The sequence below is a fragment of the Scyliorhinus torazame genome, chromosome 4, assembly GCF_047496885.1.
Source record: "Scyliorhinus torazame isolate Kashiwa2021f chromosome 4, sScyTor2.1, whole genome shotgun sequence".
Classification (NCBI taxonomy): Eukaryota; Metazoa; Chordata; class Chondrichthyes; order Carcharhiniformes; family Scyliorhinidae; genus Scyliorhinus; species Scyliorhinus torazame.
The window spans coordinates 99,707,864-99,733,634 of record NC_092710.1 but is presented as its reverse complement, the minus strand read 5'-3'; the positions used below and the strand labels follow the sequence as shown (position 1 = coordinate 99,733,634).

Below are 25,771 nucleotides of genomic sequence, written 5' to 3'. Positions count from 1 at the left end.
TTCGCGCCATCGCCAGACGTTGATGCGAGCAACAATTCTCTCTCCAAGGCGACATGCTTCGACGTTTCTCTGCGGAGTTGCCCTTCCGGCACAGCAGGTGGCCAGAACCAGCGTGCACGGTCTCGGCCAACTTCCACATCTGGCACAGTCATCGCCTTGCATGATATTAGTGATGGTGCTACTTCGATGGCAACGACCCATCGGCTACAAGATGCCGTCCACCACAAACATAAAAAGAAAAAAGACTCCACCTTGTTCCTGACATGTAGGGCGGATGGATTGGTGCGTAGGCGGAATCAGCGAGCTTTGCGCCGCCTTCCACGCTCGCAACTGAACCGTACGCACACGCCGGATCCTCCACTGGTTCCCAAGGATGACTTCGTGGAGATGCCACGGATCATGCCCCTTCCATCGCCACCAGAACCAAACCACAGCCAAGGCACCACTAACAAAGATGTTGAATGTTATATTTGCACGAATGAAAAAACCAAGCACTGCACGAAGTACAACAAATGGTAAAGTAGAGACTTCGGCAACAGCATCACCTCCAACAGTCCAAGGTGAACCAGTGTGACCCCAAATCTCCACAGCTGAACCGGCTTGAGGACCAGCCCATTCTTGAGGCGGTCACCCATTAGACTGGACTTATAACGCTGTTCATACGTTCAAAAAGTCAAACACTTCTGTATTATAACCTGTTGTTGTTTATTGTTCCAGATATCGTCTGACCGGACCAATGTTCAAGTTTTTTTTTTTCTCTCGCATCCAAGTTTTGTTATGGTACAACCTTGTTAGTGTGACACACCCAACATCGCCCCATGTAAATAGTTACGTCATATACACACGCTGTACACAACTCACGACACAATTATATTTATAACCACGTAGGCACATATCTTTGTAAAAAGGGGGGATGTCATGATATTCAAATACACACATCATGATAGACACACCAACAGACAAATCAGAACACACAACACCACAACCAATGACAGAAAGATATAAAAGCACAGACACGACCCCCGGTGGTCAGTATTAGCTGCAGAGGAGAACCAGGACACATCTGCTACCAAACACACTCAGGGAGACAGCACGTGCAGAGTATCCAGAACGAACTGTATTATAAGAGTTAAAATAAAATAGAGTTGTACCACATACAACTGTGTTGGCTCATCTGTGCACCAGAGCACCCAACACCACAGCAGTAATGCTCAATGTCGACGTGGGGCTTGTATGCTAAGACACTCCAGGCTGCTGTTTCTGTCCTAGCTGCAACCAGAAAGAAAGGCCAAATGAAGTGTCAAGAGTTTGACGAGCCAGTTACTGCTTCCTATTTGTTTCAGAACCATCTGTGCAGGGGAGGTACGTGATCAGAATTGTACAAACCTGCAGCATGCTTCAGTCCTCCATCCAGCTTGCCATGTGCACCAAGTGCAACGCCCACAAGCTGGCGTCTTGCAAGGCGGCGAAGCTTTGGATCGGACGTATCTCCTATCAAGGGAAGACGCGATCAGGGCATGAATTGTGTGTGCTGGGCATTTCAGGCAGTGGCACAGCCTTATGGCGAGATGCGGTCAGCTCGGTGATCTTGTGGCACAGTAGGTAGCGCCCCCTGCCTCTGAGCCAGAAGCTCCAGGTTCAAGTCCCACCCCAGGACTTGATGGCCAGGGAAGGTACATTAATAACGTGGCCAAACAGGTTGATTATCAACCTGTACGCCCAATGTAGGTGGTAAGAGTGGGAGAGACTCCCGACCAGCCATGCCTGGATGCATGGTGCCCCTCAAGTTACAGCCTCTGGCTGTAAAAAAGCTTGTGTGTGAATACTAGCTGACAGAGTGCACTGTAATGGTTAACTGCAAGTGTGAGCAATCTTCAATCTTCTACAGCCACGCGATTTGAGTTTCCCTTTTGCTTTTTCTGCTAGTTAATGAGTATGTTTACTTGTTTTATATGCTCGCAGGTTACTGGCTAATTCCGGAGTCAGCCACATTCTTGTGAAACCTGTAATTTACTTTGATTGTCATCACTGTTTAATTCCAGATACGGCGGACGCACACTGCATTTGTGCATCATTGTTCTTCTCTCTAAACCTTGATGCTGTCCTTTGAGTCTTGACACATTCTTCCAGGTTTTCTTCTGCATTTCCTGGAGTGTGTCCTCTCATTGTACCACCCCCTGCCCCCAACCCCCCCTCCCCCACCTTAATGATGGCCTCCCTCTGGGCAAGAGCATCATTCACTGTCATCTGCATTTGCTGCAGCAAAAATCTTTCCTCCTACCTTGTTCTTCAACTGCTCCTCACTAAATCCTCCACACACAATATCCAAACTGGCTCACAGGCATTTCTTTACAGCCGTTAGGTCGCTGCTTGGCAGGTTCAGTTGTAAATGCTCCTAGCTCTAAACAGTTCTGTAGAAGGGTCAACGGACTCGAAATGATGGGTGCGATTTAACAGCGTCATTGCGCCCGACCTGGTGTCTCGATGAGGCCGTTGAATCTCACGAGAGGCGGTGCTGGCTGAGACCCAGATCAGTATATTTAAGTGAGCCATTCGGCACAATTAAATATGCATGCGCCAAATTCTCTGAGCTCCTGGGAACTAATGGCCTCTGTTAACTGGCCTTGACCGGGCGCTGTTTACTACTGGTCCACACTTGGGCCTGGGTGGGGTTTAATGCCCATGTGTGTGTGGGTCCTCAAACTCACTTAGTGATCAGGGCACCCTTTCAAAATGCCAGCCCGGTCTCGCTGGTGAGTTCCACCCCCACTGCTGAAAATAATTTCTTAGTGTGGGTAGACAATGGAGAAAGACCACAAGGTCCATTAAACGTCTAGGGGCGTGATTTACCGGCTGCGCTCCACTGGAATCGGCCTCTCCCGGGATTCCTGATGGTCATTACTCCTCGCTAGATCTAACGGGATCTCACATAAAGACATTGCGATCTAGATGTGGGCGGGACCCAGACTTGCATCGCTACAAGAGCTTAAAAGCGCACTTAGCTATGCTGCCGCTGGATCATACGGCCACCCGGCATCTATTGGCCTCGCCGAAGAAACCCCAGCCAATCGGCGTCTAGCGCTGGGCCCCTCAAATGGGGACCATGCAGGAGGGCACTTGGCGGGGAGATGCAAGGTCTCCCAAGTGATTGGAGGCCCCCGGGTGGTTGACCTTTGGCCAGGCTGGAACTGCTGGTGCCACCTGGGCACCACATTGACACTGCTAGGCTGCCCAGGCAGGATTGCCATGCTGGCTGAGGCAATGCCAGGGTGCTAGGTTGGCAGTGCCGAGGTGCCTGGGTGGCATTTTCCTCACACCGGTGATCGGGCCCGGGAGTGCCCTGTTGGTATATGCTGGGATGCGGGGGAGTTAGAGGGTCCCCAACAGGTGAGTTGGGGCATTGGGGTGCCCAGGGCCTGCATCGGAGGGGTTTGAGAGATTGGGGCGCTATTTAAAAATGGCTCCACAATCTCTTCCTGTACTGAAGAGCTCAGCTCTTTGGAGTTCCTGAGTGCAGGATACGCGGCTAAGTGCGTTCCTCGGCGGGGCGTTTCCCACTGCGGCTGAAAAAAAGAGTGGCGTTAGTTAGCGGGGTCAATCCTGATGCCAGGAACGATCCCAGGATTCCTGACCAGAACAGTCTCTGTTTCTTGTTAGTTAAATCACACCCGGTGTGTGAATACCGGTGAGGATCTCCCTCAAAGAGCCAGTGGGAACACCCATCAAACCCGCCCAAAATGACACTTAGAAATGTTTAGGTTAAATCACACCCGTTAATTTTGTTTTTCTCTCTCCACTGACGTTGCCAGACCTGCTGAGCTCATCTAGCATTTTCTGATTTTAATTTTAGCTTGAAACCCAATTCATTGACTGAGCTTCTAGAAGGCGTGCTGAGTGAAGGTATGTCTTCTTCGGGGTTGTGTAAAAGGGCATTAAGTTGAGCTCCCCATTTAACGCTCTACATAAGCGCGAAGAGTAATTTCACACCACTGCAACATTAAAATACCCTGCACTGCCAGAGCATTAAAATGCCTGCCACAGATATAACAGAATATCACAATTGATTCAATAATCTGTAAAAATGGAGTGTTGAAATGGCATGCATAAGCTGTAATAGAATATTAAAATACCTTCAGTGAACTGTAAACATGGAATATTAAAATAACAAGCCTGGATGGAGTAATAAGTACCTTGTGGTTCCACAAACTGGTGGGAGCCAGCACAAACTAGCACAGCATGCTAAATGACCTTGTAAAGAGAGATACAGAGCATTAAAATATCCTGGATAAACCGCAATATTCAGCTCTCCGTGTCACCATTTACTTGGTTATTCTCTTCCGATTGGCAATGGATCGATTGTCTAAACATGTGATGGTTAAATATCTGCTGCTGCCAATCCTGGGACCCCCCTGCAGTTGACCCTGTCATAATTGGCTGTTCCTGTGGACGGTGGAGCTGGGGATTGGCATGGTAGCTGAGTCACTAAAAACTCACCTTGTGGGACCATTTTGCCTGGGTTTGCAGTGGCTTTATGGTCATTCTGGGAAAGGAGTCATTGGTGCCCCTTAATAAGGGGAAGAGTAAGGGGTCTCACACAGTCCATGTTGGTTACCACTCCTGCCATTCAGGATAGACAACAAGGTCTTAAATGGGGTGGCATGGTGGCATAGTGGTTAGCACTGCTGCCTCATAGTGCCAGGGACCCTGGTTTGATCCCGACCTCGGGTAACTGTCTCTGTAGGTTTACTCCTGTTTCCTCCCACATTCCAAAGATGTGCAGCTTAGGTGAATTGGCCATGATAAGATAGAGGAGGGGGGATTGGGCATAGGTAGGGTATTCTTTTGAAATGTCAATGCAGAGTCGATGGGTCGAATGGCCTCCTTCTGCACTGTAGGAATTCTAAATACATTGATTGAGGCAAAGATCATCCGTTGCTCGTATGGCTGAGAACCTGGGCCATGAAGACCTGGCCCTCACTGTTACTATGCTGATGGTCTTGTTAGGGTTGGGGTTTGCAGAGGCTTCAATCTTAAAAGGCCCTCAGCAAACTGCCACCTACGCCTGGGACCCTGATTTTGCACTGCACCTGAGTATGCCGGAATGTCGAAGGAATATCGGTCCTCCAGGACATCTGACACCTTCAGGCTCAAACTCTTTTAATCCCCCGCACATTTAATAATAATTCAAGAATTTCTGTCGGGAGGCCTCATGGATTTGGAGAACATTCCTCGCCTGCTATTTTCAGAGGTGATGTTATCACATTGATAATAGAGAAAGAATTCCTACTTCAAGCCAGTTAACAATACTGGCAAAAAACTACACAAAGCTTTGTAAGATTTACGACGTTGGAGACGTTGCTTTTCCCTGGGGTCTGCACGGAATGAGGCACAACTTGTGAATTAATGGATAGACAGGGTAAACAACAACAAAAGACTCACAGTCTGCAGCTAGACAAGTAGAACAATCCGCCTCAGCACATGTAGTTAGAGTATATCCTGCATCACAGTGAGGCAAACCTACTAACCTCTAAAGAACTCATGGACACTGTTGAACCTGTTTCACTCCTTGATAGTGTAGTGTTATTTTCATCAAGTTCAGAAACAATAAAGTTCTTTACAGCTGATCGAGGCTCAAACGGTATGTTCTGTTTGTGTTCTTGTGTTGTGAGATGTTGATCTAAATTAAAAGTGATGTGATCCATCACGGATGCGCTTGTATTAAATTCAGGGTTAACCTTAAAATGCATTAACCTATCGTGTGGCATGCCTTCTCTGGTGATGTTTAATTTGCTCTCATCCTTATTGAGAGGCTGGACGTTGGCTGAGCCGCGTGGCATTACAATGTAGTCACTCTCCATCCTCCTCTCTTGAGTTTGGGCCAGCTCAGCATCCGCCGCTCTCAGATTGTCATCCGTGCATAAATAAACTGTCCTTCGCAATTCACTGTTCTCCTTCTTTAGACACTGCTCGGTTAACTCGTTCATTCCAATTGGGACATGCATAGTCGGCGGCTGTTGTATCAAAACTTTGGAAATTATATTTCCGGGGAGGGACGCAAAGTTCACGCCTTCGGGGCCGATTCCTTTATCCTCGTCATCGTTGTTCAGAGAGATCCTCGACAACGTTCCCGTTATAGTGGCCGCTCGACAGCTCCCGATATCTTTGTGAAGGACTGTGGGTCAAAGAATCATCAATTAGAAGTCAAAATTCAAAAGCTCCTAAATTCCCACGAGGGTAGCTAATTCTTAAAAGTTAGCGCCCCAACAAACAGGTGCTCATTCTGTTTCCCCCAGTGACCTGATATGCTAATAGTCATTGCCTTCTCCCAAAATACATCAAAATCATTTGTACTTTGCTTCAACCTCACAATAAGAAAATAACTGTACCACTGAAATAGGTGAACTCTGTCGTTAGTAGAAAGGAGTGGCTGGATGCGGAAAAATCAAATTCCATACAGTCTATATTCTACCATGCGTGTAGTCACATGATACATTGTTAATCAAGCTTTAATGCTTTTTACATTGATATTTGGGATGAATTAAGATGAACAGCATTTATTTAAGGTAAATCTCTCTTATATAAGTAGCTCAATAGAAAGTAGCTTTAAGAAACAAATAAAAATGGCTCGACAATGACTAAAGGGGTGCTGGGTTACCAAGCATGAATCTAAAAGGCAAATGAACTTAGTAATCTGTTATCAGCACACAATAGTATATTTCTCAATGAAATTTTGATAAGGGCTGGTTGGCTCAGATCTGAGGGGGAAAGAGAGTGTGAGGGGGAGAGAGAGTGTGAGGGGGCGAGTGAGTGTGAGGCGAAGAGAGTGAGGCAGATATAGAGGGTGAGGAGGAGAGAATGAGTGAGGGGGAGAGAATGAGGGGGAGAGTGAGTGAGGTGAAGAGAGAGTGAGGCAGAGATAGAGAGAACATAGAACATAGAACATAGAAAATACAGCACAGAACAGGCCCTTCGGCCCACGATGTTGTGCCGAACCTTTGTCCTAGATTAATCATAGATTATCATTGAATTTACAGTGCAGAAGGAGGCCATTCGGCCCTTTGAGTCTGCACCGGCTCATGGAAAGAGCACCCTACCCAAACTCAACACCTCCACCCAACACCAAGGGCAATTTTGGACATTAAGGGCAATTTATCATTGGCCAATTCACCTAACCTGCACATCTTTGGACTGTGGGAGGAAACCGGAGCACCCGGAGGAAACCCACGCAGACACGGGGAGGACATGCAGACTCCGTACAGACAGTGACCCAAGCCGGAATCGAACCTGGGACCCTGGAGCTGTGAAGCAATTGTGCTATCCACAATGCTACCGTGCTGCCCTTAAGAACAAATAAATCTACACTATATCATTTTACCGTAATCCATGTACCTATCCAATAGCTGCTTGAAGGTCCCTAATGTTTCCGACTCAACTACTTCCACAGGCAGTGCATTCCATGCACCCGCTACTCTCTGGGTAAAGAACCTACCTCTGATATCCCTCCTATATCTTCCACCTTTCACCTTAAATTTATGTCCCCTTGTAATGGTTTGTTCCACCCGGGGAAAAAGTCTCTGACTGTCTAAATGGTCATGTGAGTGATAGAGTGAGAAGGAGAGAATGAGTGAGGGGGAAAGAGTGAGGTGAAGAGAGAGAGTGAGGTAGAGATAGAGTTAGGGGGAGAGAGTGAGTGAGGGGGAGAGAGTGAGTGAGGGGGAGAGAGCGAGTGAGGGGGAGAGAGTGAGTGAGGGAGCATGACCGAGGGAGAGAGTCAGTGAGGGGGAGCGAGTAAGTGAGGGGAGAGAGTAAGTGAGGGGGAGAGAGTAAGTGAGGGGGAGAGAGTGTGAGGCAAAGAGAGAGAATGAGGCAGAGATAGAGAGTGAGGAGGAGAGACTGAGTGAGGGGGAGAGACTGAGTGAGGGGGAGAGACTGAGTGAGGGGGAGAGAGTGAGGCAGAGTGAGTAAGGGGGAGAGAGAGTGTGAGGGGGAGAGAAAGAGTGAGGTGGAGAGAGAGAGAGAGTGAGTGAGGGGAAAAGACTAAGTGAGGGAGAAAGATAGTGTGAGGCGAAGAGAGAGAATGAAGCAGAGAAAGAGAATGAAGGGGAGAGAATGAGTGAGGGGGAGAGTGTGAGGCAACGAGAGAGAGTGAGGCAGAGAGAGTGAGGCAGAGATAGAGAGTGAGGGGGAGAGACTGAGTGAGGGGAGAGAGAGTAAGAGGCAAAGAGAGAGAGTGAGGCAGAGAGAGAGAGTAAGGGGGAGAGAGAGTAAGAGAGGGAGTGAAAGAGGTGGCGAGAGAGAGTGTGAGGGGGAGAGAGTGCGTGAGGGGGAGAGAGTGAGTGAGGGGGAGAGAGTGAGTGGGGGGGAGAGAGTGAGTGAGGGAGCATGACCGAGGGAGAGAGTCAGTGAGGGGGAGCAAGTGAGTGGGGGGAGAGAGTGAGTGAGGGGGAGAGAGTGTGAGGCAAAGAGAGAGAATGAGGCAGAGAAAGAGAATGCGGGGGAGAGAATGAGTGAGGGGGAGCGAGAGTGTGAGGGGGAGAGAGAGAGTGAGGCAGAGAAAGAGAGTGAGGAGGAGAGACTGAGTGAGGGGAGAGAGAGTAAGAGGCAAAGAGAGAGAGTGAGGCAGAGAGAGAAAGGGGGAGAGAGTAAGAGAGGGAGAGAAAGAGGTGGCGAGAGAGAGTGTGAGGGGGAGAGAGTGAGTGAGGGGGAGAGTGAGTGAGGGAGAGAGAGAGAGAGTGAGGGGGAGAGAGTGAGGGAGGGGGAGAGAGGGATGGTGAGTGGGAGAGGGATTGTGAGTGGGAGAGAGAAAGTGAGTGGGAGAAAGAATGTGAGTGGGAGAGAGAATGTGAGTGGGAGAGAGAATGTGAGTGGGAGAGAGTGGGAGAGGGATTGTGAGTGGGAGAGGTATTGTGAGTGGGAGAGGGATTGTGAGTGGGAGAGGGATTGTGAGTGGGAGAGAGTGTGTGAGTGGGAGAGAATGAGTAAGGGGGAGAGAGAGTAAGGGGGAGAGAGAGTAAGGGGGAGAGAGTGAGTAAGGGGGAGAGAGTGAGCAAGGGGGAGGGAGTGAGTGAGGGGGACAGAGAGTGAGGGGAGAGAGACTGTGAGGCAGAGAGAGAGTGAGGGGGAGAGAGATTGAGTGGGAGGGAGATTGTGAGTGGGAGATAAAGGGGCAGAGAGAGTCTGAGGGATAGAGAGTGTGTGGGGGAGAGAGTGTGAGGGGGGAGAGAGAGTGTGAACAGGATAATAATCTTTACAATCTTTTATAATAATCTTTATTGTCACAAGTAGGCTTACATTAACAATGCACTGAAGTTACTGTGAAAATCCCCTAGTCGCCACATTCCGGCGCCTGTTCGGGTCACAGAGGGAGAATTCAGAATGTTCAATTCACCTAACAGCACGTCTTACGGGACTTGTGGGAGGAAACCGGAGCACCCGGAGGAAACCTATACAGACACGGGGAAAATGGGCAGACTCTGCACAGAGTGTGAGGCGGTGAGAGAGAGTGAGGGGGCAAATGAGAGTGAGGGGGAGCATGTGAGGGAGTGAGGGGAGGGAGATTGTGAGTGTGAGAGAGTGTGAGGGGGAGAGAACATATGAAGTGGATTGAGAGTGAGGGGAAGGAGAGAGAAAGAGACTTTGGGGGAAGAGAGTATAATAATCTTTATTAATGTCACAAGTAGGCTTACATTAACACTGCAATGATGTTACTGTGAAAATCCCCTAGTCGCCACACTCCAGCGCCTGTTTGGGTACACAGAGGGAGAATTTAGAACGTGCAATTCATCTAACAAGCACGTCTTTTGGGAGCACCCAGAGGAAACCCACGCAGACACGGGGAGAACGTGTAGACTCCACACAGCCAATGACCCAAGGCGGGAATCAAAACTGGGTCCCTGGTGCTGTGAAGCAACAGTGGTAACCACTGTGCTACCGAGCCGTGAGAGGGAGACAGAGTGTGAGGGGGAGGGAGAGATTGAGGGGACAGAGTGTGTGAGGGAGAGATAGCGTGAGGGGGAGGGGGGGGGGAGAGAAAGAGAAATAGGGAGTGTGAGACAGGGAGAGAAAGTGTGGCGGGGGTAGAGTACGTATGGGGAGTGTATGCATAAGCCTGGCTCACTCTCAATCTCAATTTAGCGTGGCCAATCTACCTAACCTGCACATCTTTGGGTTGTGGGGGTGAAACCCACACAAACATGAGGTAAAAGTGCAAACTTCACACGGACAGTGACCCAGGGCCGGGGTTCGAACCAGGGTCCTCAGTGCCGCAGTCACAGTGCTAACCACTGCGCCACATGCCGCCCCCTTTCAAATATACTCCTGACTGCCTTGTAGATGGTGGAAAGGTTGTGGGGAGTCCGGAGATGAGTTACTCGCTGTAGAATTCCCAATCTTTGACCTGTACTTGTAGCCACTGTATCGATATGCCTGCTTCAGTTCAACGTCTGGTCAATAGCAACCCTCACGATGTGAATGGTTGGGGATTCAGCGATGGTAATGCCATTGTACATAAGGAAGAGATGGTTAGATTTTTTTCCTGGGTAGAGTACTCTTTCAGAGGGTCGGTATAGACTCGATGGGCTAAATGGCCTCCTTTGGCATTGTAGGGATTCTATGGATTCGCTTGGTGCACATAAAGACTGAACATATTGGTAAAAGTTAATAAATACAATTTGGCGTTTGATGGCTTGTGTAATTGAATGCTTTCAAAGAGTAACTGGTTAATTAGTAAATTTTAAGCTAATTATCTTATTATCATTGTGAGTTTACTCTAACTCATGCATTAAATTACAAGACTTCACTAAGCATTTGCTTCCTCCTAAAATAGGATGACGGATCTGACAGATCAGTGATAAATGTTAGCGTACAGAATCTTAACACCTTGTGATAAATCCCATTTAAGCTAATTTTGTTTTTACATTCCACCTCAAGCTGTGTTGAAATACAGGGCATGGAGGGCAAAGATCAGGAATGGAGATAATATTTTAACTCAAGTGAACTGTCAGGATCTCAAGCGCTCCACCTGGGAAGTTGGTGGAAGCTGATGCCACAAATAGAATCCAAAGGGAGTTGGGCAGATACTTGTGAATGAGGAAGTAAAGGAATGCAGACTAAGCCCAACTGTTCTTTCAAGGAGCTAGCAAACGGTATGATGGACTGAAAGGCCTCCTTCTGTGCTGTAACTTTTTATGAATCTATATATGCCAAACTGAGCAATTAATCTGTTAAAATATGAGCGTCGCAAGATTACTATGAGGCTTGAGGGGACAATGGCTTAGCTGTATGGTTACTTTTCACTCATGTTGCAACTTGGCAATTATCAGCCTCCTTTGCCTATCTACCCCTGGTATTGGGATCCAATTGGGGACTGTCAAAAGAATTGGACAAGATGAAGCGTGGTGCTCATTCAGGTATGATACTCTCGAGACTCGTGTTAAGGACTCATTTCGTGACACCACTACCTCTAGTCAGAATAGAGATCGTCTGTTAATTTCTCTGTCAATCAAGCCTTGAGACCTCAATGTTGTAAGTAGCTGGGATTGATTATATGCACATAATTTGTGTGCAACCATCCTCCACTTACTGCATTCTCCTGGAGAAATAATCCTGCTTTATGTGGGAAACGTTACTGCAGTTTTGGTCATGAGTTCTGTTGCTATTATTTGTAGAACTATGGTACAGTATAGTAGTATAATATAATACTGTATGGTCTAGCATAGTCAAACATGAAAAGTTCTGAGGATATCTTGTGCTGAGCGTGCACATAAAAATTTTTTGCCATGATTTGCAGCAAGGCAGTGTTGCATTTTCCCTTCTCCCAACGACCTGGCTATTACAAAGAACAAAGAAAAGTACAGTACAGGAACAGGCCCTTCAGCCCTCCAAGCCTAAAGGGCCTGTCTAACCTAAAATGCTGCACGTTTAACCTATTGCATCAATTTGTTTGCACAATTTTTAATCTAAAATTTGCTGACCATGAAAATTAATCTTCAATACCATGGTCGGGATTTTCCAGCCCCATCCACCACTGGGATTGTCTGGTCCCGCCGAAAGTCAATGGGCTTTTGGCTGTGCCGCCGAATCTCCAGTGACGGGTCAGACCATGACTAGACCGAAAAAACCTGGCCCATGTCCCTGAAGAGTCTGTGAGGGTGGGTAGGTGGGAGGTGTACACTAAAGAAGCATTTTATGTTAAGAATGAAGACTCGAAAATCCGTGCAGTCAATTGTTCTTCTTCAGTCCACACCCTTCAAATGTCAAATTGCATTTATATAGCATCTTTAACATAGCAAACCTTCCTGAGGTGTTTCGATGAAGGAGCTCAGTCAATCAAAGTTCCACACTGAGCCAAATAAGGAAATATCAAGAGAGGGCGACCACAGGTTTTGTCAAAAAGGAAGGTTACACAAGAGCATTTTCAACGAGGAGAGGTAGGAAGTTGGAGAGATTTAGGGGAGGAATTGCCCAGGCACCTGAAGGCACAGCTCCCAATGGTGCTGCAATGACAATCAGGGATGCTCAGGAACAGAAGGAACTCTCGGTTCTCCGAGGGCTGGAGCAGGTTACAGGGATAGGAAATGTCGAGGGCTTGGAGGGATTTGAAAACCAGGATGAAAATGTTTAATCAACCGGTTTCTGGGAACGGACACTATACAAAGGTATACAGAGAAAGTGTACAAAGGTAGTACCAAGTTAGGGATGGCAAGCATCTACATATACCCCATAACACAGGCTGTCAGAACTAATCTGTCAAAGGTATCCTTGATAAACATACAAAGAATGCTTGGTTGCTTATTTGCCAAGTTGGCCACCATGGTTTTGGCGCCATGGGTAATCTGAAGGCTGACTAAATGGTTTTCCGTGGAAATATAGCAGCAATATCGGAGGAAAATAATGATCCAATTCTGCGCAGTGATCTGTTGAATAAACCAAGGGACAATAACTTCCTGATCAAAATTACACTGCAATTCTGGAGGAGCACTCTGTCAGAATGCAAAATCGAACATGGGTCATCGAGAGAGAGAGGCTTTACCGTTCACTGGCCCTCTGAGCCAGGACACAAGCTAACAGACATAGATTTTGCTGTGCAAATTTTCATTCATGCCTTCATAGTAGTTCCAATGGTGAATATGTTAAGTTGGGGACGGTTAAAGTAAGATTTCAGTTGGGACCGAATGAGCACAACATTTTCAAATAACTAATGCGGATGCTGGAAATCTGAAATATCTTTGGACTTTGGGAGGAAACTGGAGCACCCGGAGGAAACCTACGCAGACACGGGGAGAACATGCAGACTCCGCACAGACAGTGACCCAAGCCCGGAATCGAACCTAGGTCCCTGGCACTGTGATGCAACAGTGCTAACCACTGTCATACCGTGTCGCCCCTATTCTGAAGTGATCAACTATTGGGGTATTTTGCTTTTGATGCAGGCCTTGTCAAGTGCAAAATAAAATTCTAATTTATAACTTAGGTCATTGTATCTTAATGCTCACGTTTGACTTTTCCCGGCACACTTGTTCCCATGTGGTTCTCAGGAATGCACAGTGAGCTGGTATCATAGAATTTACAGTGCAGAAGGAGGCCATTTGGCCCATCGAGTCTGCACCGGCTCTTAGAAAGAGCACCCTACCCAAGGTCAACACCTCCACCCTATCCCCATAACCCAGTAACCCCACCCAACACTAAGGGCACTAATTTTGGACACTAAGGGCAATTTATCATGGCCAATCCACCTAACGCACATCTTTGGACTGTTGGAGGAAACCGGAGCACCCGGAGGAAACCCACGCACACACGGGGAGGATGTGCAGACTCCACACAGACAGTGACCCAAGCCGGAATCGAACCTGGGACCCTGGAGCTGTGAAGCAATTGTGCTATCCACAATGCTACCGTATCTTGCCATACAAACTCAGCTTTTTCCCCGAGTGATTATTTCGCAGCTTCGTCGCTTGGCACTGACCAAAGTCGGCATTTCAGATGCATGGGAACATGACAAAGAAACGCAAAATTCCAAATTGGCCAGGGTAATCTGCAGAATGTCTGAAAGACGAGTGCCTGCCTGCTGTAGCTACCGCTGAAGAAGGCTGTGAGAGGAGCAAAGACGCCGTAGATGGGGAAGAAACCGATGTTGGAGGACCTGTACACTGATACAGGAGACCACATGCATCACCTCTTACCCTGACGACATCTTCAGATGCTTTCCCCAGAAACTGTGCAGCCAAGTGAATGCTCGCGTGTCGTGGCGAAGGAGTGGAACGAAGAACTAAAATTCTGTCCAAATTGAAATGGTCGCAACGTTTCAGAGGTGCGTGGTGGCACAGTGCAATTTTGAGCAACAGCCAGCACCTCACCTCCTACTTGGGTGACTGTGACATTTTCTCAGTGTCAGCGTGGGTTTTCTGCAAGAGCTCCGGTTTCTTCCCACAGTTCAAAGATTCCCACAGTGCAAGTCAAGTTGATTAGCCGTGCTAAAATTGCCCCCTAAGCGTCCAAAAACATTTGTTGGCGTTATGGGAGCTTAGGTAGGGTCCTCTTCAGAGGTTCGGTGCAGACTCAACACTGCACTGTAAGGGTCCTATGACAATCAGAGACATTTGGCTTTGGGTGCTGCCTCCTCATGTGTGGGTGGCCAGAGGGTAAATTGCAATTCTGGGCACAGGTAACTGAATCACCTGTTGATGACAAAAGACGTGATCCTGGAGAGAAAGGGAAGGGGGCAAAGAAAAAAAAAAAATTGAGGAGTTCAATAGCCTCCAAACAAAATGAAAAAAATCCTTACTGATTCAAGAAGGGTGACAATTTTCCGAATGTGGACATCTGACTGCATAAGATAATATCCCATTGTTTATAAACTGCAATAAGTAAATAGCTTGGGAATTGAACCTTCCAGAAGAAATTGCTGTTGAAAGGTGAAATTGAACTCAGCAAAATAAATGTTTCATAAATACTTCTTTTGCAGGAGCTTTTAGGGAGTAAAATAGTCCTCAACTGAAATTAGGTCCCAGTATTTGAGAAGAATATAATTTAACATCAAAATGGAAACACAAGAAACTCCATTATATTCAAAAAGGCAAAAGACAGGGCACTTTCAGCAACAAACATGGGAAATCTCGTGGGTATTTCGTCATTCTGGTATTTCGAGATGTGCTGGGTGTAGATCATTGCTAACCGAATCACACTCCTTTCAATTCTCTCTCAACAAGATCATTCAGTATTAACTAACCCAAGCTTTACATCTCTGCTCAGTAATCTGAAGCTATCTGTTATTGGAAAAGCAACTAAAACGGTTCATTTCAATCAGCCCCCATCACTATTAAATTGGTATTAAATGATTCTCATCTCAATTGATATGCTGCACTTACTGCACTTTCACAGACACTATAATCCAGTTCTGATGCAAAGAATCATTATATTTCTGCGCGTATTGTGTGGCCTTTGAAGATGGACAAAAGAGACGTTTGCTCTGTGATTCTGTGCCCATACAGCCACCTGAACAGCCTTGCTGTAGCCACGTATCTGGCATGTTCACTCATTTTCCAATTGGACCTCTGGGACTGAAGAGGCAGCTTGAGGGATCCATGTAACATGTCTGGGTTGTCGGAGCACTGGTTTAGAAAGCGTGGGGGTAATTGTCATAGGGCATTAAGTTGACTATGGGCAGGTAACCTTCTGAAGTACCTGGGGAGCTCCATCCTTTAACATCCCACAGATAGTTGTTTTCACATGTTTTGCACAGGGGTTGTTTAGTACAGGGCTAAATCGCTGGCTTTGAAAGCAGACCAAGGCAGGTCAGCAGCACGGTTCAATTCCCGTAACAGCCTCCCCAAACAGGCGCCGGAATGTGGCGACTAGGGGCTTTTCACAGTAACTTCATTTGAAGCCTACTTGTGACAATAAGTGATTTTCATTTTCATTTTATAGACATTCACCACTACATTCACTAAATCAAGTATGATGGTGAGGCTTGCTTATGTCTAAAATATTACAGTGAACTTTCATTCAGTCTCTATGTAGAGGTGAAAAGATCAGCAATTGACATTTCTTGGCCTGGGATATACCTCTCTTTGGGACCATAGATTTAAGGTAAGGGGTAGGAGATTCAGAGGGGATTTGAGGAAAACCTTTTTCACCCAGAGGGTGGTGAGAATCTGGAACTCACTGCCTGAAATTTAAGAAGTATTGAGATGAGCACTTGAAACACCATAGCATACAAGGCTAGGGACCAAGTGCTGGAAAATGGGATTAGAATAGATAGGTGCATAAATGATGGGCCGAAGGGCCTGTTTTTGTGCTGTAAAATTCTAGTACCATTCTTTTTCCGTTCGATTCGTGGTAACATCAGGTTGAATTTATAAAATATACTTTTCCTCTTTTCTACCCTATTAACATGGAGCTCAACTGTGCCGTTAATGGCTAATCTAACTGAGGTTAAGTGGGATCTCTGCTTTTGTATGACTCTCTGCGCAAAATACATGATAGATTTACAGATGGCATCATCAAGGCAGTGTGGAACATCAATGTGGCCCCATCTGTCTGATAGACTGTCAACTCTTAACTGAAAGTTGCTCAGTTGAAGTCATCTAATAATTCAATTCTTTCAGTCCTTTATTCCAAGTTACCGGAGTTATTTCACAGAATCATAGAATCCCTATAGTGCAGAAGGAGGCCATTCTGCCCATCGAGTCTGCACCGACCCTCTGAAAGAGCACTCTGCACCCTGGCCCACTCCCCGCCCACCTCGCCCTATCCCCATAACCTTGTGGTAAAATGGACAGTGGCCTGATACAAAATTGGATGCTTTAAATTAAGAATAGGACATTTTAAATTAAACCTCACTCAGTTCCAGTCAGGCCTAGTGGGAATTCTAACAACCAAGATCAAATCCACTGAACAGAGACAGTCAAGACAAGTCTGGGCCTGCCCTGTCAACAAGACATCAGGAGATAATCGGTCCCATTCGAATGGATCGAATGTTGTGGATTGCCCAGATAAAGCTAGACTTTCTGGCACCCAGTTTTCCTGCCATTACTGTATATGGAGAGCGGTTATGTGGAAACAATACACCCAGAGATGGACTCCTGGAGGGCAGGGGGGTTCGTGGTGTCCTGCAGAGTTGCAATGCCCCCACCCCAGTATCTCATTGGTTGAGGGCAGAGACCTTTCTGGAAAGGAATGGAGAGGGGAATAAAGATCGACCACAGGGACCCTCCCAGTGAAGACCCATCTTAACGGATGAAGACCCTGAGACAATCCAGACTCAGAGAATTAGACCCACAGCTCGACTGAGTTCATTGGCTCGGACAGCATCAAGAATCCTGGGATTATTTCTTATTGTTTGGGATAATTAAAGGGGGGGGGGTGACTGTTTTACCGTGTTTAATAATAAATTTGGTTGAATCATAAACTTGTATTTGTCTTTTGTTCATCTTGCAAATAAGGATGCCTGGGTAAAACGTTTGAGTAATAAACTGGTCGAAGTGTCTGAAGTTTTACAGACAACAACCTAACCTGCACATCCGTGGACCCTTAGGGGCAATTTAGCATGGCCAACTCACCTAACCTGCACATCTTTGGACTGTGGAGGAAACCCACGCAGACGCGGGAGAAAGTGCAAACTCCACACAGGCAGTCACCCGAGGCCGGAATTGAACCCGGATCCCTGAAAGTGAGAGGCAGCAGTGCTAACCACTGTGCCACATTGCTGAACCTTTAGCCCAATGAAAGTATCAGGAGTAGATTGTATATGTGCCGGCTTGGGTCCTTTTAATCGATTGGACAGCTCAGGATCAGCTGAATTATACAACATGGAGGGCTAACGTTTACTGGGTCAATCACTTATCTCATAGGAACAGGAGAAAGTTATTGATATCGGCATTGTTCTTGCTTTCTTTTAGATCATGATTGATCTGTACCTTAAATTAATTTACTTGCTTTTGGCCAATTTCCCTTGGTAACCTTACCTAATAAAGGTCTATCGATCTTAGTATTGAAACTTTCAATTAGCCCCCAGCATCCAGAGTAATGCCACCCTTTGTGTGAAATTAAACTTCTGTTCCCTGATGTCACTCCTGGATGGTCCAGCACTAAATTTAAGGCTGCGCTCTCTTGTTCTGTATTCTCCTGACAGTAGAGTTTATTTTTCTGTATCCACCCTTTCAAACCTGTCATTGTGAATACTTTAATTAGCTTGGCTCTCAACCTGCTTAACTCAAGGGATGCAGACAACGTTTATGCAACCTTGCCTCATAATTTAATCTTTTCAGCCCAGAAATAATTCAGGAGAATTTGCCCTCGACCCCTTCCAAGCCACCCCCTTTCCCACGATCTCAGGACCCTTTTGGATGAAACAGCAAATTATTTGTGCGTTATCCACTTAAGTGTAGCCTTGGGAAGCCCAATCAAAGATTGGGTGATACTTTGATGGACATCTTTATTAGGTCAGGAAATATAATCCTGCAATGGCTTCTCTTCCCACATGTCCACTGTTGCCTCTGGTGTCTTATAAGGATCTATCTTTGGTCCACTCCTACTTCTCGTCCACATGCTGCCCCTTGGCCTGGAAACTTCAATGTCGGGTTCCACATGCACGCTCGCAACACCCAGCTCTACCTTCATCATCACCTCTCTCGAACCCACCAGTGGCTATTATTTATCACACTGCTTGCTCAACATCCAATACTGGCTGAACATAAATCTCTGCTGAAGTATTACTTTTGGTTCCCTCCACAAATTCTGTCACCTCGCTGCAAATTCCATAGATTCCCCCATCAGAGGAAACTCGCAGCATCTCCATCTTGTCAAATTCCCTTCTAAACCCCAATGAGTATAGGCCAAACCTGCTCAATCTTTTCTCATAAAATAACTATTCAGTTTTCAGCCGCCGAATCTGTCTCCTGAACGTTATCAGGGGCGTCATTCTCCGACCCCCCGCCGGGTTGGAGAATCGCCGGGGGATGCCGTGAATCCCGCCCCCGCGGTTGCCGAAGTCTCCGGTACCGGATATTCGGCGGGGGCGGGAATCGGGCCGCGCCGGTTGGTGGGCCCCCTCGCTCGATTCTCTGGCCCAGATGGGCCGAAGTCCTGCCGATAAATTGCCTGTCCCGCCGGCGTGGATTAAACCACCTTTTGAACGGCGGGACAAGGCGGCGCGGGCGGGCTCCGGGGTCCTGGGGGGGGCGCGGGGCGATCTGGCCCCGGGGGGTACCCCCACGGTGGCCTGGCCCGCGATCGGGGCCCACCGATCCGCAGTCGGGCCTGTGCCATGGGGGCACTCTTTCCCTTCCGCCTCCGCCACGGTCTCCACCATGGCGGAGGCGGAAGAGACTCCCTCCACTGCGCATGCGTGGGAAACTGTCAGCGGCCGCTGACGCTCCCGTGCATGCGCCGCCCGGGGATGTCATTTCCGCGGCAGCTGGCGGGGCAACAAAGGCCGTTTCCGCCAGCTGGCGGGGCAGAAATTCCTCCGGCGTCGGCCTAGCCCCTCAATGTTGGGGCTCGGCCCCCAAAGATGCGAGGGGCAGCGCGATGCCCGTCTGATTGGCGCCGTTCTGGGCGCCAGTCGGCGGACATCGCGCTGTTTCGGGAGAATTTCGCCCCTGAACCTCTTCTGACTGCCAAATATATCCTTTCTTAAGTAAGGAGACAAAGCTGTACAGAGTACTCCAGGTGCAAGAAACTATCAGGGCAGAGACAGCAAGCAAGTGGAATTACAGAGACCAATTTACCCAACCAGCCTGTGTTTGAAAAACCCAAAATAAATTGACTGCAGTTAGATGTGATTCTGTAATTGGGCAGCGCTTGCTGAACACTCCTGAGTGCGCTAATAGCTGCACTTACAATCAATTTAAGATAGTAAGTGGAGATCCTAATGTGGCTCATTTATGTTTGCTAGAAGTAACATGCATTCCTATGCATGGACGCAGTCTCTACAAATAAAAGGAATAATTTCAACCCCTACGCTGTCTTTGAATTACCTGGGAGCTTGGGGAGCTTATAGTTCCTCAGTGCTTTCTCCATGGCAACCTCTTAGCCAATCACAGTTACATTGCCAACCAATCAGTACCCTTTTCTCCCGCAGTATAAATTGTTGTGATTGTTTGAAATTTGGCATTGTTGTGCTTGTCCTCGAGAATGCAGGATGAAATGCTTAACATGTCTTGCTTTTCAGAAGAATACTGAACTCCAATTCTAGCATGCCCTGCATGATGCCTCAGGCATTTTCAATGATGTCCACCTCCATGGGAAGATTGGTCACCTGTATGAAGAATCAGATACAGGAGAGGAACCAAGTTCATACTGGCCTGCACACTCTGAGCTGGATTCTCCACCGGCAGGATGCTCCGTATTGCCAGCAGCCAGGGGTTTCCCGATGGCATGGGGCTGCCCCACAATGGGAAACCCCATTGCCCAGCTGGCAAAACGGAGAATCCCGGCGGCATGCCGCACCATATATCTGGTGCGGCGGGACGGAGAATCCCACCCGTTGTTTTCCCCTTTACACCTTAGTCATTCAGCGACCCACTGAAGTGTAGCAAAGTATCCTCTGGTTTACCTTCCCTTGGCAGTTAATAGTCGGACTCCTCACACAGAATGGTCATATCCTTCGAGCATCGTCCTTGTCTCCAAGGGACCATCCACTGACTTTTTGAAGGCATGAAGATTTGTGTGAGATGGGATTGGTGCGGAATGAATATATCTTGGCAGCTTCCCAAGTGTCGTGTAAAACATGTGTGAAAACATTTGACTGGGTATCAATTAGCTGAATATTGATGGGATAGAATCACTTTCAACTGATAACTACAGATCTGAGGGTGCTTTCACAGTCAGAGTACAGTGTTTCCAGGCGTAGGTGCCCAAGGAGATATCTGAAATGTGGACACAGTGCAGGAACGCATTCCATTTCCTGGGAAAGCTCGCTCTAACAGGGATTGGGGGGCACGGTAGCACAGTGGTTAGCACACTTGCTCCACAGTTCTAGGGTCCCAGGTTCAATTCCCGGCTTGGGTGACTGTCTGTGTGGAGCCTGCATGTTCTCCCCGTGTCTGCGTGAGTTTACTCCGGGTGCTCCGGTTTCCTCCCACAGTCCAAAGATGTGCAGGTTAGGTGGATTGGCCATGCTAAATTGCCCTTTGTGTCCAAAAAGGTTGGATTGTGTTACGGGGTTGGGTGGGGGTGTTGGCCTAGGTAGGGTGCTCTTTCCAATGGCCGGTGCAGACCCGATGGGCCGAATGGCCTCCTTCTGCACTGTAAATTCTAGGTGTCTATAGAAATCCAATCACTGCAGTATATCCAATAAGTCGTGGCCTTGACTAGCCTTAGTGTCAGAGTGGATTCAAGTGACAGGCTTAGCAACAGTCATCTGGGAGGGTTGTGGACAACAGACTGGAGACCCCAGCAGATATCACCAGGAGATTCCTGGAAGGAACCAGACGCAAATTAATTCAGGGCTGTGGTGACCTTGACGGCCACTGGCAATGCCAACCGCGTCCACTGGGAATGAGGTCTTTTCCAGGAGACTGCAGGGGTTGGATCTTCAAGGCAGGCTTGTGAACTGGACATGCAGATGAACTCCGGGCTATGACCTCACACCCGAGCTGTGTTACTCTCTCAAAGTGATTGTTTAAATATAAATGGCCTCATTGACCAGGAAGCCAGCCCAGTTAGAGGAGCTCTGGGAGGTGGGAGCTGCCTGCCTGATGCTCGCATGAAAGCCAAATGGCAGCCATTTTGGGGACTGCTGTCCCCTTGTAGAGTTTGGCAGGCAGCTCGCTGTCAGGGCATGGAGATGGACCAAGGTGGACAGCAGTCCTGCAGGATAAAGTAAGGACTACCATTCATGCATTATTATCACAGATTTGTTTCCAAGATAATAGCAGAGACATTAATGTGGCCAGAGGTGAACTGACCAGCTGTGCTGTGACATACACAAGGCTGTTCAGGCTCACCAGAAAACATTTGGAAATTTCATGCAGGAATAGACAGGCTCTTTAACAAGTTCCCTGAGGACTTTAAAAGGATATTAATTGGCAGCAAGTTTGTTGCCCATTTCCTCTTCTAGCCCTCCCCGCCCCAATCTCCGCATCCCATTTCTCCACCTACCTCGCAGCCCCGCGAGCCGTTTGAGAATTTATAACCATCACAGAAGCCAGGATCCTGAGGCACTCATAGACGTGACTTTCAAAGGCTGCCTGCATTGCATCTCGACTCCCTTGCCCGTTGGAAATCCTGGTCCAGATGCCAGCAATGACCTGCCAGGAGATTCTGAGCCTCAAGGTACTGACTGACCAGTCATGTCCAGAAAGCTGATGCTTTGCCTGTAGATCCCAGGTTGGCTCTTTTCAGCTTGATTGCAGTGTCCATTACCTCTTTCCTACAGCGTGCTTTGGCTGGAGAAAGTGGATAATGTTCCTGGTTCTCCCGTCGTTGTTGTTTCCAAGCTAGAGCTACATTAGCTGCTCTGTAAGGATCCTTCCTGATAATTCCCTTATTTCCCCTTTCTTTATTTTTGCCGTTATCATTTTTGATCCATGGATGCTTAATGGACATGTGTCCTCAAGTCAAGCAACAGAGAGAAGGAGGAATTAAAGAAGTTGCATAGTATATGGTGTTGCAAGACGCAGATTTCTTGGCACCCGAGAGATGGGGTGGGACCCGGTTCGATTGATTGGTTGGCGGCCAATGAATTGGCCAAAAGGCTGTATTATGCCCGGTAACAGGTGGTGATTGGATCCTGCCTGAGTGGAATGATTTTTACAGACCCAAGGAGCTCGGCTTTTACTCCTGGGAGCACAATGCCCGGCTCCTTCACCCTCTTTTTCCAAAAGGTCCGTGAGTTGAATTTAATAATAATAATAATCTTTATTGTCACAAGTAGGCTTACATTAAGACTGCAATGAAGTTACTGTGAAAAGCCCCTAGTCGCCTGTTCGGGTACACAGAGGGAGATTTCAGAATGTCCAAACAACATGTCTTTTGGGACGAGTGGGAGGAAACCGGAGCACCCGCAGGAAACCCACGCAGACACAGGGAAAACGTGCAGACTCCGCACAGACAGCGACCCAAGCCGGGAATCGAACCTGGGATTCTGCTGCTGTGAAGCCACTGTGCTACTGTTCTGCCCACATTTTTGAACCTAAAGAGAAACTGAATGAATGAATCTACAGAGACGCCATTACAGGCTGCAAACAGAGACCGGGATCTGAAAGTTTACTTTGAAGAATGTTTTCATTAAAGACAACCATCTGAAACAAAGACACTTTTTGCTTCCTATTATTTTCACCCCTCTCTCTCCCTCTGTGTACGTCTGTCTTTTGTGTATCTGTATAGGGTGGGGGCAAGTTAAAGTGGGGGATCAGGGATTAGATGATAGTTAACTAGTTATATTTGCTGCATATTTCATGATAGTTCTTGTTATAAACAGTAATTGTGTTTAAACTTACAAACCTGGTGACTGTAATTATTGGGCAGCCAAGGGCCAAAAACTTCAGGTAATTTTCTAAGAAATATTGGTTAATTCAATTGTATTGTGATTCCAGGTCAGGTGGGCTGGAATTGACTGCACACTATCCCAGGGTGTCGAAACATAATTTGGAGGCTTGGGTCCGGGATCCTGGGAACGGTAAATGGTGAAGTAGTTTGGCTGACAGTATAAATTAAAAATTGACACTAGGGTTGGAATGATATAACAGGATGGCTCTGGAAGCTACTAAGGGTTTTCTTCAGGTGGATGACTTGTCTCTGGTTTATTTAAAAGGGCTTTGAAAAGGCAGATTTGTCGAATAGGCAGATGAATTAAAAGCAGAGCAAACGCTAGGATGGTCGAGATCGCTGAACCGATTGCTCAGCATTTAAATTTGAAAGAGATTGTAGCAACACAGGAGAGCCCACAAAATAATGTAGCATCAAGGACATTTTCTGCTGCAGAAATTGAGCTGGAGAGAAGGTGGTTGCAGTCGGAACGGGAACTAAAAAGAATAGAAAAGAAATGGCGATGAGGCAAAAAGAAATGGAGATGCAGCAAAAACGAAATGAAATGAGAAGGTTAGAATGAGAGAGAAGGAGGAAAAAGCAATAGAGAGAGGGAAAAACAAAAGAGAGAGTTCACGCCAAAGGCAATGGAAATTAGAGGGGAGCTTAATCTTAGAATGGAACCGAGTAGCGATATGTGTAATTTTTTACAGGCCCTCCCAAAATTCAAAGAGAAGCAGGTGGAAACCTTTTTCTAGGGCTTTTGAGAAAATAGCAACTCAAATGGGGTGGCCAAAAGAAAAGTGGACATTACCCATGCAGAGTAAATCGACGGATCAGCGTTCTGGATGGGGCTGGCTCAGGAGGTTTATACATCCCTGTCAGAGGGAGTGTCTAATAATTATGATGAGGTAAAATAAGGTTACTCTGGGCGCATGTGAATTGGTTCCCAAAACATATAGGCAAAGGTTTCTGAATTTATTTAGTCAGCCGGGACAAACATTTGCCAAATTCGAAAGGGTTAAGCTGAACAATTTTGATGGATGTACGAGACTGGGAGTTACAACTACCTATGAGGTTCTGAGAGAGGTCCGTCTCTTAGAGGAATTGAAGAATTCCTTACCTTCTATGATAAGAACCATGTTGAAGACCAGAGGGTGAATACCTCTAGACAGGAAGCAATTGTGGCTGATGATTATGAGCCAAAACATAAATTTAAACCTTTGTTACATCACTCCCACAATTTTGAAAAGGATAAAAAGTGGGACAGTGAAAGGAAGGCATGTAGCCAAGGTAATGAATGGATCACTGGAATGCTCCGCGGTCTCCTCCTCAGATTAGAAGGAAGGTTCCGAAGGTGAAGGTGAGACTCGAACGCCTAGATGTTACCATTGTAAAAAGATGGGACACGTTTGTTCAGCATGTTGGAAGTTGCAAGGAAAGCCCATGGGACTTGTTGGAGTTCATAACGAGGATTCTGGAAAGGGACAAAACTGGAGAGTACTGCAGGGCAGACTGTAGCTTTAACTGGACTTGGTTAGTCCTGAGGTAAACACTGCTGTGGGAGCAGGTATAATTAATGAGGTAGATGAGAGATATGCAGTGTTTTTGTCTAAAGGGACGATCACCCCATTTTCCTCAACTGGTGTAGCCAAAGTGATAACGATCTTAAGGGGCACAGGTGCTAATCAAACTCTTACTGGAGAAGGATTTGGTTTTCCCTCCAGAGAGCTCAATGAAAGCTAAGATATTGGGAAATGGAATAAGTGGAGATTATATCTCAGTTCCATTGTAAGTACAATTGGGGTGTGGATTTAGTGTCAAGTGCAGTAGTTGTCTGGGTGGTTAAGAAATTCCCAGTAGATGGAGTAGATTTACCTTTGGGAATGATTTGGCAGAAGCTGGTAGCTTCATCATGATTGCAGAGAGTCCGAGGGAAGTACTGCAGATAGCACACGAGATACCACTGGCAGGGAATTAGGAAAACTCATTGAGCAGTAAATGACTCAAAGAAATGTCGAAAGACATTTAGCGCCCATCAAGTGACAATGCGAGTGAATCTGATTCTGCTGATACTGATGAAATTATAGCTACAAGAATGATTCTTTACCAAAGTTTGTCAAAGATAAAATCTAGTAGAGAATCAGATTCTGAGAACTCCAAGACTGAAGGTGATCCTAAGGAAGAGGAATCCAAATCTAACAGTAATTGACAGAGATGAAGGGGCAGACGAGAATTCTAAATCTGATTTGGGTTCTGATTATGAAGAAATGATAAACAACTGCTACAGAAAAGATCTGTC

At 47.0% G+C, this 25,771-nt stretch overlaps 1 protein-coding gene across 3 annotated transcripts in view; it reads right to left on the bottom strand.

Annotated features, from left to right (window-relative positions):
* Positions 1 to 25,771, bottom strand: part of LOC140410353 (adhesion G protein-coupled receptor B3-like) — a 267,880-nt gene that overhangs the window by 38,354 nt on the left and 203,755 nt on the right. For all 3 annotated transcript variants that reach the window (XM_072498369.1, XM_072498370.1, XM_072498371.1), the window contains one exon: positions 5,526 to 6,172. In XM_072498369.1, the coding sequence (XP_072354470.1) occupies positions 5,526 to 6,172 (647 nt within the window). The remainder of the gene's footprint in view (positions 1 to 5,525; positions 6,173 to 25,771) is intronic.